Raw genomic sequence first — 15,843 nt, forward strand, 5'->3', positions numbered from 1 at the left:
TGGAACACTGTTTGAAAGCTTCTGTCCTGTTCTTTCATCCCTTTCTGTCCGTCTCCTCCTTCCTTCCACTACAACCTTGTCATAGCATGAGAGCTCTTTTCCCACCCTGTCTTTCAGCTTCCGTATGCCAGGTTGCCAGAGACCACAACCTGGGTAGGCTGTCAAGGAGAAAAACGAAATTATCCATGTGGGCTCTGGACTCTCTTCCACCTCCTGACCGTGCAGGAAGCACAGATTAGCCCTAAGTATGGCTGTAAGTAATGCACCCTCCGCTGTCCCAGCTTGGCTGATAATGCTTTCTCTTGGTCAGTCTCTGTTCAAACTTCTACACCGTTTTCATGTGATCTTCCATCAAAAGCGTAGCGAGGAGTTTTAGCTTGTAGTGTCCTTTACTTGGGTTGTGGTTCTGCCCTTACCCTTCATGTTCAGAGAATTTTGTACATATTCTCTGTTGGCAATTGTCTCACCCCCCTCAACACCACTTTTTTTATTTATTTGCTCATCGCTTTTGGGGAAAGGGGCAGAAGGGCATAGTTTCTGACCTTGCACAACTCTGGCAACTTCAAAATCCCACAGAGATGCCTCAAGGTTTCCTGACTGTTTAATTTTTGGAGTTTTGATGCACGGCACCCAAGTAATTGTGCATAGTTACTTTTCTAGTTTGAAGAGTTTGAGAAGAGGAAGTATTTAAGTATATGAGAGGCACAACAGTGGAATGAAAATAAAACGACTATGGATGCTGGGACTGATATGAACATTCTGGTACCTTTACACTTCCAAACAGTTTACACTAGCAGTAATTCAGCAGTAATGTACTCTACTCATATGCCATCTACCTTGCAAACTCAGTTTACTCCCCACTGAATGCCGAACGGGTGCAAAATGGGACGGGGAAGAGCTGATTTGCAACAGAGTAGTGGATGCTAGGAGGACAGTGCCTAGTCCAGCCTTTCTCAACCTGGGGCGCTCCAGATGTGTTGGACTACAACTCCCAGAATGCCCCAGCCAGCTCTGCTGGCTGGGGCATTCTGGGAGATGCAGTCCAACACATCTGGAGCGCCCCAGGTTGAGAACCACTGGCCTAGTCCTTACCTTTACCTACTGCTTTCCCCCACAACACCCTCCACCAGGCGATTTTCTTCTTGATGTGGTCAACGTTTTGTCCAGAATCCCAGTGGAGGAAAGTAGCCAAGGATTAAGCACCCTTTTATTCTCATTGCAACTTGTGCAGGTTTGTAATTCAGCAACTCAGGCCTTGAATTGGCAGTGTGGACAGTACAGAAGTGAAGTACTTTACTTCAGCAGTAGTAACCTCAACAGTTTACTATCAACCTTCAAAAGGGTAGGTGCAAACGCACCCACCTTTAATCTGTTCCTAATCTAATGTGATAACAACAGGAGTAGCTGTGCTTTGGGGAAAGAAACAGCTTCTGAATTCACCATGTTTCCCCCCTCCCTGCCCCAGCTCTTCATTACTCCCAGTTTAACTGTCCTGCTTTCTTTCTGTGCCCTTTCTTTAGCACCAGGAGAGGTCCTCCCAGCAATGAGAGCGTACGTCCGGTACTTCTTTGGCTGCCGGGAGTGCGCGGAGCACTTTGAAGGCATGGCGGCAGAGTCCATGGACAAAGTGAGGACAAAAGATGGGGCTGTTCTCTGGCTTTGGTCAAGGCATAACAAAGTCAACGCTCGCTTGGCAGGTAAAGGCCCTGCGGTGGCTGGTGGGGTGCAAACTGACGTCCGCCTGCCTCAGGGCAGCATATAAGAGTGTTGCCCATTGGTGTAGCCATTGACTAATAGATGTCTGCTGTTTCCTTGGGATAGTCCTCTGAGTATACCCTCACTCAAGGAGGGAGACGTGGCTTCCTGAAAATTTCGGCCTGGTTTCCATATTTATTTATTTATTTATTACATTGATATCCCGCCTTTTTTCCTCCAAGGAACCCAAGGCGGCATACACAATCCTCCTCTCCATGTAATCCTCACAACAACAACCCTGTGAGGTAGGTTGGGCTGAGAGTCTGACAGGCCCAGAGTCACCCAGTAGGTTTCCATGGCCAAGTGGGGACTAGAACCTGGATCTCCCCACTCCCAGTCCAACACTTTAGCCACTACACCACACTAGCTGTAGTGCTGTAGCTGCTTCCACGCCATGCCGCTGAGTCGTGTGTCACCAGCATGGTATATAACCACACAATCGATCCTCACCAAAGAAGAGTCTAGAGCAGGGATGGGGATCCTCTGTCCAATGGCCCAAATTTGGCCTGCTAAGCCTACCGGGCCTTGGGTGAGGTCCTTCCCTCTCCCCAAAGCCCCACTCCTCCCAAAGGAAGAGGGGATGGAAGCGTAATCGACGACTCGGCTTCCATCCTCCCTCATGGTCTCCAGCAAAGGTGGCTTCGTCTGGGCTTTCCCTAGCCGGGGAAAGCTTAGGTAGACTGAAGCCTGATCCCTGGCGTTCCAACACATCTGGAGGGCACCAGGTTGGGGAGGGCTGCACTGTTTTTGCAGTTTGCAGGTTTCAACGCTCTGTCCCCACAGTTGACTACAAATGTACAGCTATGGAATATGGAAACTTTCTTTTAAAAAATAAATCATCACCATGGTTTATTGAGTAGTTTCCTTTGGGGAAGAACATTTCTTTTCGAAACTTGTTTGGGAGATTTGGAAACTCAGGGTACAATCCTATTATGCATGTTTAGATAAAAAAAAAAAAAAAAGTTAACGCATGCCCCATCCAGCATGGCTGGCTGGGAGTTGTAGGACTTTTTCTGTGTAAATATACAAAGGATTGTACTCCCAATTTGTTTCTAAGCCTGTCTTGCTGCCATCAGTTTTGTTTGGTTCTGTCATGCGATGCAGCCCTCTTTCTGGCTGCAGTTACAATTGCTATAGCCACTAAACTTTCCTCAGCCAGGTTCTTTGCTGAAAAGCTGGACCCTGGTTCAGAAAGGGTGGTGGGGCTGGCGGAGGGTGGCCGATTGACCCTGCTTTATAAAGGGAGGAACTAAGACTAAGCCAGGCCCTTGATGCAAGATGCTCGCTCATTTCCCCCTGCTACTTTACAGGCAGTGACTGACCGAGAGAAAAGGATTTCTGAATTAAGACAAATTCCCCATCATGAATGGAAACAAATCGCCTTTGTTTCTCTGAATACCTTGCTGCGTGCTGTCTTAGGCTTTTGGGGAGGAAGCATACAGCACACCATATTTCTGGCTCTGGGGGTCCAGTAACTCCTTGCTTTGCCAGCCCTGAAAACCCTGCAATTTGGAGGGAAACCTGAGAGGCGACCTACCACCCACCGTGCTGAAAAGAGCTGCCCTGCCTCCTCCTACAAAGAGAGGAATCAAAGCAATGTGGTGTTGGCAAGTGCACGCTGGGACTTAACCCCTTGCCACGCACGCAAGTGCCGTTGTGAGGCAGAGCTGGGGGCCAGTTCCAGCCCCTGATGCAAGAGGAACAAGCAGCTGGCGGTGTTGAGCCTGAGACGCAGCTACTAAATCTTATCCGTCTTTCCCGCAGGAGGCTTGTAAAGGCCGACACGTGCCCTGGGAGGACCCTCCTCCCGAGACGGCTGTCCAAATGCTCAATTTCCCGCACACAGATGCAATCCCTTGTTCCCCAGGCCTCTTGCCTCTGACATGGAGAGGAGTAGGTGACTCCTGTTGTGGTAGGGCGGGGGAGGGAGGGGGGGGAGGGAGGGAGGGGCTCATTGGCCTAGCCGAGGAAACAAAGGAATTATTTACTCCTTGTCCCTCTTGGGTTTTTTCCACCCTCTCTCCCCTACCCCAGGGACTTAATCTCCCCTTTTCTAAGACATATACTTCAACTTCACAGTGCATTTGAAGTTTGCTGTATTTCATGTGATTTCCCTTTCTTCCTTCTCCGCCTCCCCCCACCCCCACCTCCTGCCTTCCTTATTCCCTCAAGCCCGGGGTAAGTAGCCACTTTAAATGTGCTAAATCCTCTTCAGAATTTCATCAGAGCATTCATCGTTACAAAGCATTTATGTTACGGTCAATCTCTCGCTTCAGTGCTGGGACTTGTTAACAAGTGCAAAGGAATGCTGATGACGCCTTGGACAGCTGTCTGCAAATATGGGAATAGATCAGTGAATCTGGACAATTGATCAATTGTTATTGTCAGCATTAACTTACCACTGTAACACCATAATTTTAGATGGTCACCTGATGCATGCAGGATTGTTAACGGACCCTTCTAGTTCTCAACAGATTCCACATTTGGGAATCCACAGACGTACATACATTAATACATATAAAACTGACAAGCTCCACACTTTCTAGCTAACCTTCCACTTGATTCAGAAAATTGGAAGTGGCTAGAGGGTTGGTTCCTTGGCCCCTTAAAACATTCTGGCAATATTTTAATCTGTGTTAGGGACTGTAGTGTTGTCTTGGTATCATTGGATGTACCTCAAAGGCAGCCTAACTCTGAATAGCAGGAGTTGGATCCAGATTTGCATTCACAGAAATAGTGGTGGTGCAGTTCCGCAAACACACTCCACACGTGGTAACGATACATTGTACAACATTGCCCAAGAGCCCAGCACTTTTGGAACTTGGTATGCTGGATCAGGATGCTGGCATTAGCAGAACGACATCACACAATTGAGCTTTTGAAGTATGCCTTTCGCTTGTGTAGGATGGGATCTGGCTCCAAGCCCAAATGTTTGGGGGCAGATGGCAGTGGTTGACCATCTCTGAATGCCCTGTGCTTGTGATTTTTCAGAAGCATCTGACTGACCACAGTTGTGGGGGGGGGGAATGCTGGGTTCAGCCAGATCTAGCAAAGGCAAGGTGGATCTCATGTAACTGAGATGGTGCTCTTTCTCTTTGAATAGTTGGCAGACTAGCTCATGTTCACACATAGAATAGTGGTCATTTGATTGTCATTTGCTGAATAATTGTATTTCTGGCTTTGTTTCCAATCAGCTTCAAAACAACAAAGCCTAAGAACATAAGGTTTTATAGGCTTTCCTCCTTTTGTCCTTGGACCAGAATTGCCTGTATATATATCAACATATAGTGGTTGAAATATTGGCTTTTAACAAGCATATACTGTGGTTCAAATCCACTATTCAGCCATGGCATCTGTATAAGGCAAGTGGCATCTCTCAGCTATGACTCACAGGGTTTCTGCAAGGATAAGTACGACAAGAATGGTAAAGCATCTTAGCGATATGATGGCTCAAAAAATAAAACAGAGGAAAAACTCCTGGAGAAGGTGTACTGGAGCATTCTGCTGTGGACATCTGTACTTGGCTAAGAACCTGAAGATTCAAAAGTTTGCAGCCCTTTAAAAGTGATGAAGCAGATATTTTCAAGTTTTAAATATATTGCTTCATATTCAACAACTTTGAGCATGGTTTTATGGAAATGCAGTGTAAACGTGTTTTTATAAACCTTTTTCTTCATATTCTGTGCCATAGTTGTTGAAACACACACACCCTTTGAAAACTCTTCAAAGCATTAACTCAAGCATTTCCATAAATACTGCCAGACATCTTCCTTGGTCTGTCATTTTAGTGCCTGGAAAATAACAAGAATTAAGTTGCATGTACTTCCTTTACATTTTTTTTAAAAAAATTAAGGAGGGGGAAACACTAATAAATTTTAGCAACCCTAAAAACTGGGTGTGATATGCTGACAGCCACTCACCTATTTCAACAAAGTTCAACTCTCTTCCACTGAGGTGGGTGGGGCATCTTCAGTTTTGCTGTTATTACTTATTCTATTTCACACTGAGATATTAAATGTGATTCCTCCAACAGAACCTAGCATTTTCTTGATGCATCTAAGTTTTTTAAGAAAGACACTATGATCATCGCTCCCTTGACAGACATTGCTCAACCATACAGCACGCTAGTCAGCAACTACACTGGGCTGTGGGCCAGAACAGCTCCAACCACTGTGCCAATAGGCCAGCACTCTTTGGCATGACTTTGGGCACCACCTATTCACTCTCCAGATTCCACCTTTCAAATTCTGGTCCATAATATAGTTCGTTAATATCTGCACAGAATACTAAATAACGTCCTTTGAGCTTTGTGATAATATTTTGAATCCCACTTTTGGTTTTCTTTTTTCAGGCACTGAAAGTGAAAATCCCAAATTTCCCAAGATCCAGTGGCCGCCTCAAGATTTGTGTTGGTCATGCCAGATCAACATAAATGGAAGGCGCTTGTGGGATGAGAGGGCCATTCTGAGATTCTTCAAAATTCATTTTTCACCGGGCAACATTTACTTGGATTTCCTAAAGCCTGAGAGGGGGCCTCTGGCCAGATATGGTCGAGACCTTGAGGAGAAAGCCCATGAAGCTGAGGGAAAGCTAGAGGAGGGAGGAGAAGAAGAAGAAGAAGAGAATGGCAGAGCAGATGAAGAGGAGTTTGAGGAAGACAAGAAGAGGAGAGATAAACCGGAGACTGAGAGAGTGGAAAAAAAGAAATCTGGTTCAGAAAGATCAGGCTCTCCAGACCTGCATAAGCCAAGTATTGTCAAGATGAGCACAAAGACAAAAAAGCTAGAGGAAGATATTGTTGATCTTGATACCTTCAGCGAGCAACACTACAAGAACAAGGCCATGAAGGTGCCAGGCCAGGCCAGCAACAGGCACAGGCGGAATAAGAGGGACCTTGGGCTGGTGTTGATGCAAGATGAAGGCCGAAAGTCTTTTGATTTTGATGCGGTCTGGGAGCGGCCAAGGCATAAGGACTTGGGTCCCCAGCAGCTCATTGGTGCCTTAGAGGAGGAGGAGGAGGTCAGAGAGGAGGGCATGGTCACCGTGAGGAGGAACCAGTGGTTCCACATCCTAGGAGTCGGCTTTTCCCGGTTGGATGTCAGCTTGTGTATTGTCTTGTACTTCCTCTCCTCCATGTGTCTGTTGGGCATGTATACCTTCTTCCGCATGCGCACGAGGTATCACAAGGGCCGTGCAGGCTTCCCGTTGGCCTGAGAAAGAAGTGGAGGTGCAGCAACCAATGTGCAGGGAGTGGATGTATGTGTCCTCCTGCCTGCTATGCTGGCTACTCACCAACCATTCATACATACTCTGGTTATGGATACACAAATACAACAATACACATGTACTGCATCTGTTGTGAAGAGTGCATTGTGTCCCACGTGGCCCTGTAAAATGCATGGAAGTGGCAACCGGGGCTGTCTTCATGGTACCGCCTCCCTCCTCAACCTCCCGTTTTCTCTCCTGAGGCGGTGTCAGGTAAACCTGCCGCCGAGGAGGGAGCGTGGGGTTTCTGGGCAGCCCTCCAGGTCCCGGAGCCCCCCTGCCCTCTTCCTGGTGAAAGGTGACCAATTACTGGTCACCTTCCAGCAGGCTTTGCCCCCAGGTTGGCCACGGAGTGACTGCACGGCGGAAGTGCCGTGTTAACATTGCTCCCTTTGAAGAAGTCAGGGTAAATCCCTGACTTTTTCAAAACACCGCATCGTGGGGAAGCCCCGAGGTGACTGTGATCCTGCACCATTTAACCGACAGGGCGCAGATTCACAACCACCGGGGGTGGGGTGGGGGGGTTCCCTGTGTGTAGACAGTCCCCAGGAGAAGGAATCCGCACTTCTCTGTGTAAAGGGAAAGGTAGGTCTGCTTCCATCACAATTTGCTGCATCATGGGTGTATTTTGTATTTGATTATCTGTATTTGAGTACAAATAGTTGAGCGATATGTTGATTTTAGCATCAAAAGGGGAGTGGGTTTCTATTTCAGAACACATGATAACTGTTTGGTTCTCTGAGGAATGAGAGCGGGCTCTTAAAGTCTTTTGCCTCAATTTGGGGGGAGTTGATTGAATGCATTGAGATTCCTCTAGGCAAATGTAGCATAATCCTCCTTCAGAGAATCAAGAGTGTAACATGGTTCTTGTAGACTTTTAATATGGCCAGTTTTGTAGCAGCAGCAAAATGGCTATTTTGATCATTAATCAGACAAAGAAAGTTTGTAATTTTTTTAAGGCTACTTTTCCAGGCTAAAGGGACTCTGTAGTATGGGACTTGTTGGGTGAGAGGCTGAATTTTTGTTCCTGGTATCTTGAGGTATTTCTAAGCCCATTGTTTCCCTGAAGAAACTCAGTCCCAATGTTTTTAACCTAGATATAGAAGCACAGTCTACAATAGTCAAGTTAGGAGATGGCTTGTTCTGTTTGTTTGTTTTTTAAAACTAAACTGGACTCCGAAACGTCTGAGCCATTGTGAAACTATCTTCAATAAAGTGTGTGTGTGTGTGTGTGTTGCTGTGCTTGCAGCTGGTGTTAAGAAATAATAAGCAGAACTCTGTTACACACATACACACACACACTGTCATTTTGGCATTAAGCATAAGTGGCCAGCCTGCAGCATAAGTGCCACAAATGGCACAGGCATTGGAGGAGTTTGCGGCATCCTTCTTCAGGAGTTCCCATGGGCCTGGCTGTAGCCTAGTCAGGGCCGCACTTCCTACCCCTCCCACGCTGTACTGGCTTACGTTCCTTGAATCATGGGACCAAAGTGAAAAACAACCCCAAGACGTGTGGACTTGAACTTGTGGCATGCCAGTGGTGCAAAGAAACAAAGGTGGCTAAGGAGGATAACAAGCACAGTCAGGGCTGGGCAATGGAATGTATGGACCAACATGGGGTCAAAACTCCTAGGCACAAGAAGGTCATAACAAACATATTCTCCATTATCAAAAGACCAGCGTTTTTCCGTTGCGCCCTTCTTAGCAGACCGTTCCAAAGTCTCTTTTCCCCTGTCCCTTCCTCTTTGCAGTTACCTTCCCAGCCATTTTCCAGCTAGCCAGTCTGCCAACTACACCTTTGATTTCACCCCACTCCCTTTCTAACCTAGCCTGTGAACCCCAGGATCACCCTGTCTTCAAGCTGCTCTTGTAGCTGTCATCACCCAATTTCCTATAATTCCATTGTCAACAGAAGAGACGAGATTGAGGGGTAGGGCAAATTGCCAGGAAGGAGGAGGGTAACGGCCATCTGGACCTGAGTCACAAGTTGACTATCTCTGATATCTGAGAGTGATCATGGTTGGAGCATGTGTGTTCAAGTACAAAGAAGGTTGGAATTTAGGAAGTATATTGATAAGACAGAAGAAACATAGGTTGTACTTCAGGCCTTCTAAAGACCCCTTGACCACCAGTTCGGGTCCACATCATCGCTAATGGCTAACTGGCCTTATTTTACAAGAGCTATTTAACCCCCTCAGTGGAAAGAGGAAATAGAGTCTCAATTTAAAGAAAGGAGCAATTTCTGCCAGGGAAGTTATCGGTGGTAATGTCACCTAAAGTGCAATGGAAAGGATTGAGTGGACTTGGCTCTCTTCACTAGTAGAATAAGGTAGGGTTAACAGGGTGGAAAGACTGGTCATGATGGTAGTGCTTCATGGCTTTCAACATGGCAAATTTCCATTCGTAGCAGAGAGCTAGCCGCTGTTATCACCAGGAATGTCAATAATAGAGAAATGTGGATATGGGGGCAATGTATGATACAAGTAGATATTACCAAAGTTGCATTTCTCCGAGAACTATTTCCCCCCAATTTCCACATCACTCCCCTCACCCCTTTTATGTTTCCTCTTTGCTTTGCACACACTTTTATACCCAAGTGCCTTGTACAACTCCTTCCTCCAAATAGCCGAGTTGAGCTGGTGTAGCGTAGTGGCTAAAAGTGTGAGTGTGATGACCTGGGAAGTCCATGATCCAAATTTCGCCTCTGTTCAGAACTTACCCAGTGGCCTTAGGAAAGCCATGTTTTCAATCACCCATTGGTTTATTTTGCAAAATTGTGGTAAGGATTACTGAGTTAATGTATGTGACGTGCTTTGAACACTTGAGATCAACTATATAAAAGTGTGTACATGTAACTATTGGGACCTACGTGTTTTTCCAGATGCATAAACCACTCTTCCCCAACCTGGCGCCCTCCTGACATATTGGACTACAACTCCCATAATTCCCAATCATCATGGCCAATGTCCATGTTGGCTGGGAATTATGACAATTGAAGTCCATCACATATGGAGGACACCATAAGAACATTAGTGCCATGCTGGATCAGACCAAGGGTCCATCTACTCCAGCACTCTATTCACACAGTGGCCAACCAGCAACCTCCCAACCGAGTTGGGAGAGGCTAGCATAAACACTTGATGAGAGAACTCCCATTATCTGTTGGATTATAACAATGGCCTCTCCTTCCTTCCTGTCATGGCTACAGTGGTGCTGGAAATATTATTCAACTTTATTACGTTCAGCCATGGTTTCTTAATTGAGGGGAGGGGCAGGAGGAGTTCAGAAAGGAGTAGTATCCTGATGAAACATCTGAAGATCAATCTCCACTAGCTTGCCACCATTTGTCGCTTCTCCAGTTCAGTGACCACATTGTTTAAATCAGAGGTGGCCAGCATCTGTGTTCTTAGGGCTTGCAGACTTCTCTAGACTCTAGTCTGTGGCCTGAAACAATCTAATCTTTTTCTGGATGACCCAGTTCTGCAAATAAAGCTGGTAGCACTTCGTGGAAATAGATAATCTAGTCCAGCCTGGTATCCTCCAGGTGTGTCAGATGGCTGGGAATGATGGGAGTATCTGGGGATGATGAAAATTGTAGTCCCAACATGTGAAGGGCACCAAGTTGGGGAAGGAAGGCTGGACTAGAGCACACACTGGCCCCATTCAGACAACATGCTAAACCATGCTGCTTAACCACAAACAGCATGGTTTGTCTGAATGGGGCCACTCTTAAATAGTATGAGCGCTTTGATGGGTGAGAGATGCCAAGGAACTAATATGTTTCCTGAAAAGCTCCCGTTGAGACAAACTGGTCTTTCCAGCAGTTATTTTGCCTTTCGAAAATGTGCCTAAGATAGCAATGCATTTTTTAAAAAAGGCAGTGAGGGGCTAGATAAAGCTGGCTATCCCTAGTTTAGATTGTAAGTTCTGTGGGACGGGGACCTTAACTGCATGTTAAAGTACCTGGCACCCTCCCTCCCCCACAAATATCAATAATAATTAGACTCCTGGCAGACAGCATGTAGCAGAGGCCTATTTAATGTACCAAAAAGCACATTTATTTGTGTTTTGAGAAACAGCTATTTAATCTCTAATGTAATTATTTCTCCCTGTGTGTAGGCTGCTATTAAACTCACGTTTAACTATACTATTTTGAAAGGTGTTTGGGAGTGCCTAAAAGGGTGGTGGTGTTTTTTTGGAGGGATGATATGAATGTACCTGGACATTACCACTATATCCGTTAAAGCAGTTCTATGACCTTAAGTTTTAGGGCCAAAACAGTCATTACTTTAAATCTGTATCAGCTACTTTTCCCCATTTTTACTCTAAATTCCTCTGTACACCTCACACTTGGCTCCTCCTTGGGCGGTGGGGCAGGGGCTGTGCCTATGTTAGAGTAAAAAAGAAGCTGCCAGATACGGATTTAAATGAATGTTTGTTTCTGCCCTTAATCTACTAGGGCTGGTGGGTTTAAATGACAGATTTGAAAATATATCAGCCCTTCTTACAGGGAGGACCATGACATTCACAGTAAGTGCCTTTAAGCCACATTTTCTTGGGAGTTGGGGATGGGGGATACTCTGTTCTCCAGACAATGATCTGGAAGCTAGAAATGTATTTTGCCTCACAAACTGATGTCCCATTTGCTCAGACTCTATAATAAGCCCTTGAGAGGTAACTAGGCGTCACAGTTTGTATTGTGTTTTGTACACAGCGTATTGTCTACAAAACCCAAAGAGATGCAGTATTAAAGTGTGGATTTGTTTCTGTCTCCTACTTCTTGATATATTTTTCTTATGAGTAAAATTGAGAGCTTTCCCCCCCCCTTTTTTTTTCTTTCTTTGGAGAGCGGTTTTTGTTTTTTGGCCACATGAATTTAATATTTGGTTAAGGCCACCAGAGGCTAAATCATACTGTTTCAAAGGCCAAATCCCACCTGTCAACTTGCCAGGAGGCCATCCCTGATTGAAGAAGTTGATGCCTTTTTGGCTCCTCAATGGATAATGTAGTTTTAGGAGAAGTGTAGGAACCAAGTTAGACCTACACCTTCTCTTCCTATGCCTGCCTGCAGGACTGGTTGATGTATGTACACACACCCTTGAGAAAGTCCTACCCAATCCTCTTCATTGGCCTTATGTTACATGAGAGGCACTTGCCACAAGCAGGTGAGGCCTGTTGGTAATCTTTAAAAAGGGTGGTGGTGGAGAGAAAACCCCAGCCCAAATCCTATATGTGCGTCTGAATTGGATGTGTGTGGAATGTGTATGCAGAGTATGAGCTGAAGTAAATGACTTGTTGATTACAGCAGGTCACCTGATTCCCCCCACCCCAATAAATGCGTTTTGTATTTCCTAGAACCCCTATTTTTATGGCAGTCTACCTCAAGGCCACTGGAAAGAGACTACCTTGCTATACACCATACTAAACAATGTGTCTGCTATTTATTCTATACCTCCTTCTCACCTGATCCCAAAGCCCTGAGGTGTTTTATAATGGGTTGATAAACTGTTTCTTTAAATAGGGAAAGGTGGCTTCTTTGATTTGCTTTCACTTCTTTCAATCCAAATGAGTTTGCATACTGCCTTTCCCTCCACCTGCAGAGCTTCTGCAAATGAATGATCCAAGGAGTATCTGATCTTTCATGCTATTGCTGTGTTTTGCTGTGTTAGTGGAATAAATTTATTTTTGCTAATAAATATTTGTGTGTCTGATCACGTTTTTGCTTCAAGTTTCTAAGAGTATGATGCCTTTCAAGAGGCCAGTTCACAAACTCTTCTTTAAAAATCTCGAACAACCATGAAAGTTCTCCTAAAGTAAATTTCCAGATTGAACTTGGCTTTAATGAAACTTTTGTAGCAATTTTGAGGAAAGCTAAGAGAATTTCAGTAAGTGAACTTCCTTAGAAGGGTTTTTCTACCAGGGCTGGGGATGGACTTCCAAATATCACGTCATATAATGGGGGCAGCTATTTTATCATATGACTAGCTGATATACCCAGCATTGCTCAGGCCTCCTAAGATATATGTGTGTGAGGTAATCATCTTAAAGTAGTAGGCTGGTGCTAGGCCTGTGAGTTAACTTATAAATGAATTAAATTTTGTTTCTTCCCCACCCCCACCTTCACAACAACCCTGAAATGTAGGCTGGTACTAGGCCTGTGAAGCAACTTTAAAACAAATTAAATTCTTTTCTCTCTTCTCTCTCTCGCACATGACGCAGGCCAGAGCTGCCTTGAAGCTGCAGTGCTCCATGGCCCACTCAACCATCTTCTGCTCAGGGCTCTTGGCAGGTGCCGGGAAACCTCTGAGGGTGGCTGGTTTGAAGGTCTGCGCCTGCCTCGGCCTGCACTTCTCACCCACCAAGTGTTCCAGCAGGAGGCTATACAGAAGCACCAGGGCTGGCAAGTCTGGCCAAAGCAGTCCATTCTGCACTGTGCTATCGGTGCCCGTAGGTAGGCCATGAGGGAGCCATCAGTCGTTGCTGTCGGCAGCAGGGCTGGAGCTGCACCCTCCTGCTCCCAGTGGAGCCTAGCGACTGAGGCAACTGGTCCCTGGCACTCTCCCTTCATGCCCAGGACTTGCCCAGCTCCAGCCAATCCTGCTGGGAGTGCCTCAGCCTGTGCTTCTCACCCACCAAGTTCTCCATTAGGAGACTGTACTGAAGGGTCAGGACTGGGCCGGGCACTCCTCCCCCTTTGTCGGCTCTGTTTCTGAGCATGCACAGAGTGCCTCCCCTCCCTCCCTTTTACGGGCAAAGGCTATGTGCTTGCTTCCCCTAGATTCTGAGAAAACAGTGATACCGGGATGGAGTGCCTTTGAGCATGTTTGGCCTCTCAAATTTACACTGTTGTGAATGATTTTAAAACCACACAGAGGGTGGGATGAGGCACCACAACTGGATGCAGCCCATTTATGGGAGCGGTTTCTTTTTATGTGGAGTTGGTTTGACTGCTCGAGACCAACCTTAGGAGTCTGGTTGTGAAAGACTCATGCAGCTCACCCATGCATTCACAATGGCCATCAAAGGCAAGTAAGTCTGGCCTCCTGCCCAACCCATGCTGGGAGTTGTATTAAATTGGTTTTTATTAAATTCTTCAAAAAATACTTCAACCCCCAAATTCTGTGTTTCTAGATTTTTCTGGTACATTGTACAACCAAACACATCAGCATGCGAAATTTCAAGTTTCTAACTCATCTGGAAGTGGGTAAACATTTCTGGACATACATCGCGCACACATACTTTCCACTTCATAGGAAGAGATATACCATCAGCAGAGGCAAACCTAACCAGTGAGAAGTTTCTTGCTTAAAACTAAAATTTCAACTGCTCATAAGAACTGGCTATCAATCACAGCTCTGTAGTCTCTGTTTGTATTCTAGCACGTGGAGTGAAGGAGCTGGTGTAAAAATGGACACGAGAGATCTTCTAGCCTCCACTCTGCTTAGCTACCACCTATGTTGCCTCCCTCAGCTCAATACAGAACATGCATTGAGCGGAGGGAGGCAGCATAGATGGTATGGGCCAGGAAGAACCACACATGCATGCCCACAACATAAAATGGTGTTCTGGGGCTGAGATCAATGACCTGGTACCTTTAGGCCATAGCTAGACCTAAGGTTTATCCCTGGATTGTCCAGGGGTCAAACCTGTTCATCTAGGTGACACACAGGGGATCCAGTGCTCAGGCAAGGGCGAACCCTGGATGATCCCAGGATAAACCTTAGGTCTAGCTGTGGCCCAAGTGCCCATTTGTGAGCTATACTGTTCAGGCATATGCAGTGACTGAAAAGAATGGTGTTGAGTTTATTTTTGTGTGTTTGTTACTCACATAATTCTGGCAACCAGCCTTAACTTCTACCTTTCCCACCAACAATTCTGACAAGGAAGAGGCAATGGTCCAATATGCTAGCTTTGAGGAGGCATGATTGCTTATTGAATACTAAGTGCAGAATCCAATGGGGTGCTTACACACACACACCCATGGAATCCCTTATGCACTGCCAATTCCCTTCCACAAGCAGAAGGTCCTGCCAATTCTGTTGTGCAAGCATGGCCCACTGCTTACCCAAGGGTGATTTAGCGCTTCCCAGGAAAAGCTGTGAAATGAGCAGAAACTCTTATTTCTGAAAGGAGCTTGCTTATTTATTTATTATTACATTTTTTATACCGCCCAATAGCCAAAGCTCCCTTATGCACAACAGAATCAGCAGCATAAGCTGCCTGTTAGATTCTGCCCTAAATACTCGGCTCTGGAGGAGGCCTGGTTTTCAGTGTCACAGTGAGGATCTCTCAGGAACTATCTTAAAAAAGAAATACGTGGCTGTCAAAAAAAGAAGAAGGGGGGAATTGTGTCAAGTCCCTCCACAGCCCCTCACACATACTTCCCTCTCTAATGATTGGATTCGCCTTGCTTTGTGTCCTGGTGTGTTATTACATTGAGTGGCTCTGCCCACCAATGCTGTGGAAGCAGGGAAATGCTCAGTTTAATATTCCTAAGACTGACCATGAGAAGATGAACTATGTGTTACTAGGAGTGAGGGGTGCCATGTCCCTGCTGGAGGAAGCCTTCTCTGAAGAGCTTCTAGAGCTCCCAGAGACAGACAACGCCAGGGAGCCACCCCATTGGAAGTTCTGCAGGAGCCTGGGCCCTCAGTGAAGAGTACTGCTAGCCCATTCGTGCAGGAGGAAGAGAGTTTCACCTCTGAGGCTGAGCAACCACCTAGCCACTGAGAGCATCACTGCCTCAAAATGCAGTCCAATAGGACTCCTCTGAGAAGGAGTATTCAATTATAAAGGAGAACTCCTTGGAAGCAAGGCCTTGCT

At 46.0% G+C, this 15,843-nt stretch overlaps 2 protein-coding genes across 2 annotated transcripts in view; one reads left to right on the forward strand and one right to left on the reverse strand.

Annotated features, from left to right (window-relative positions):
- Nucleotides 1–12,720, forward strand: part of QSOX1 (quiescin sulfhydryl oxidase 1) — a 75,956-nt gene extending 63,236 nt beyond the window's left edge. The window contains exons 10-12 of the mRNA XM_063130606.1: nt 118–253; nt 1,521–1,697; nt 6,107–12,720. Of these exons, the coding sequence (XP_062986676.1) occupies nt 118–253; nt 1,521–1,697; nt 6,107–6,969 (1,176 nt within the window). The 3' untranslated portion in view covers nt 6,970–12,720. The remainder of the gene's footprint in view (nt 1–117; nt 254–1,520; nt 1,698–6,106) is intronic.
- The window catches only part of STX6 (syntaxin 6), a 590,646-nt gene that overhangs the window by 18,473 nt on the left and 556,330 nt on the right, over nt 1–15,843 (reverse strand). The gene's annotated exons all lie outside the window — the stretch shown is intronic.

This window comes from Elgaria multicarinata, chromosome 1 (assembly GCF_023053635.1).
Source record: "Elgaria multicarinata webbii isolate HBS135686 ecotype San Diego chromosome 1, rElgMul1.1.pri, whole genome shotgun sequence".
Taxonomy (NCBI): Eukaryota; Metazoa; Chordata; class Lepidosauria; order Squamata; family Anguidae; genus Elgaria; species Elgaria multicarinata.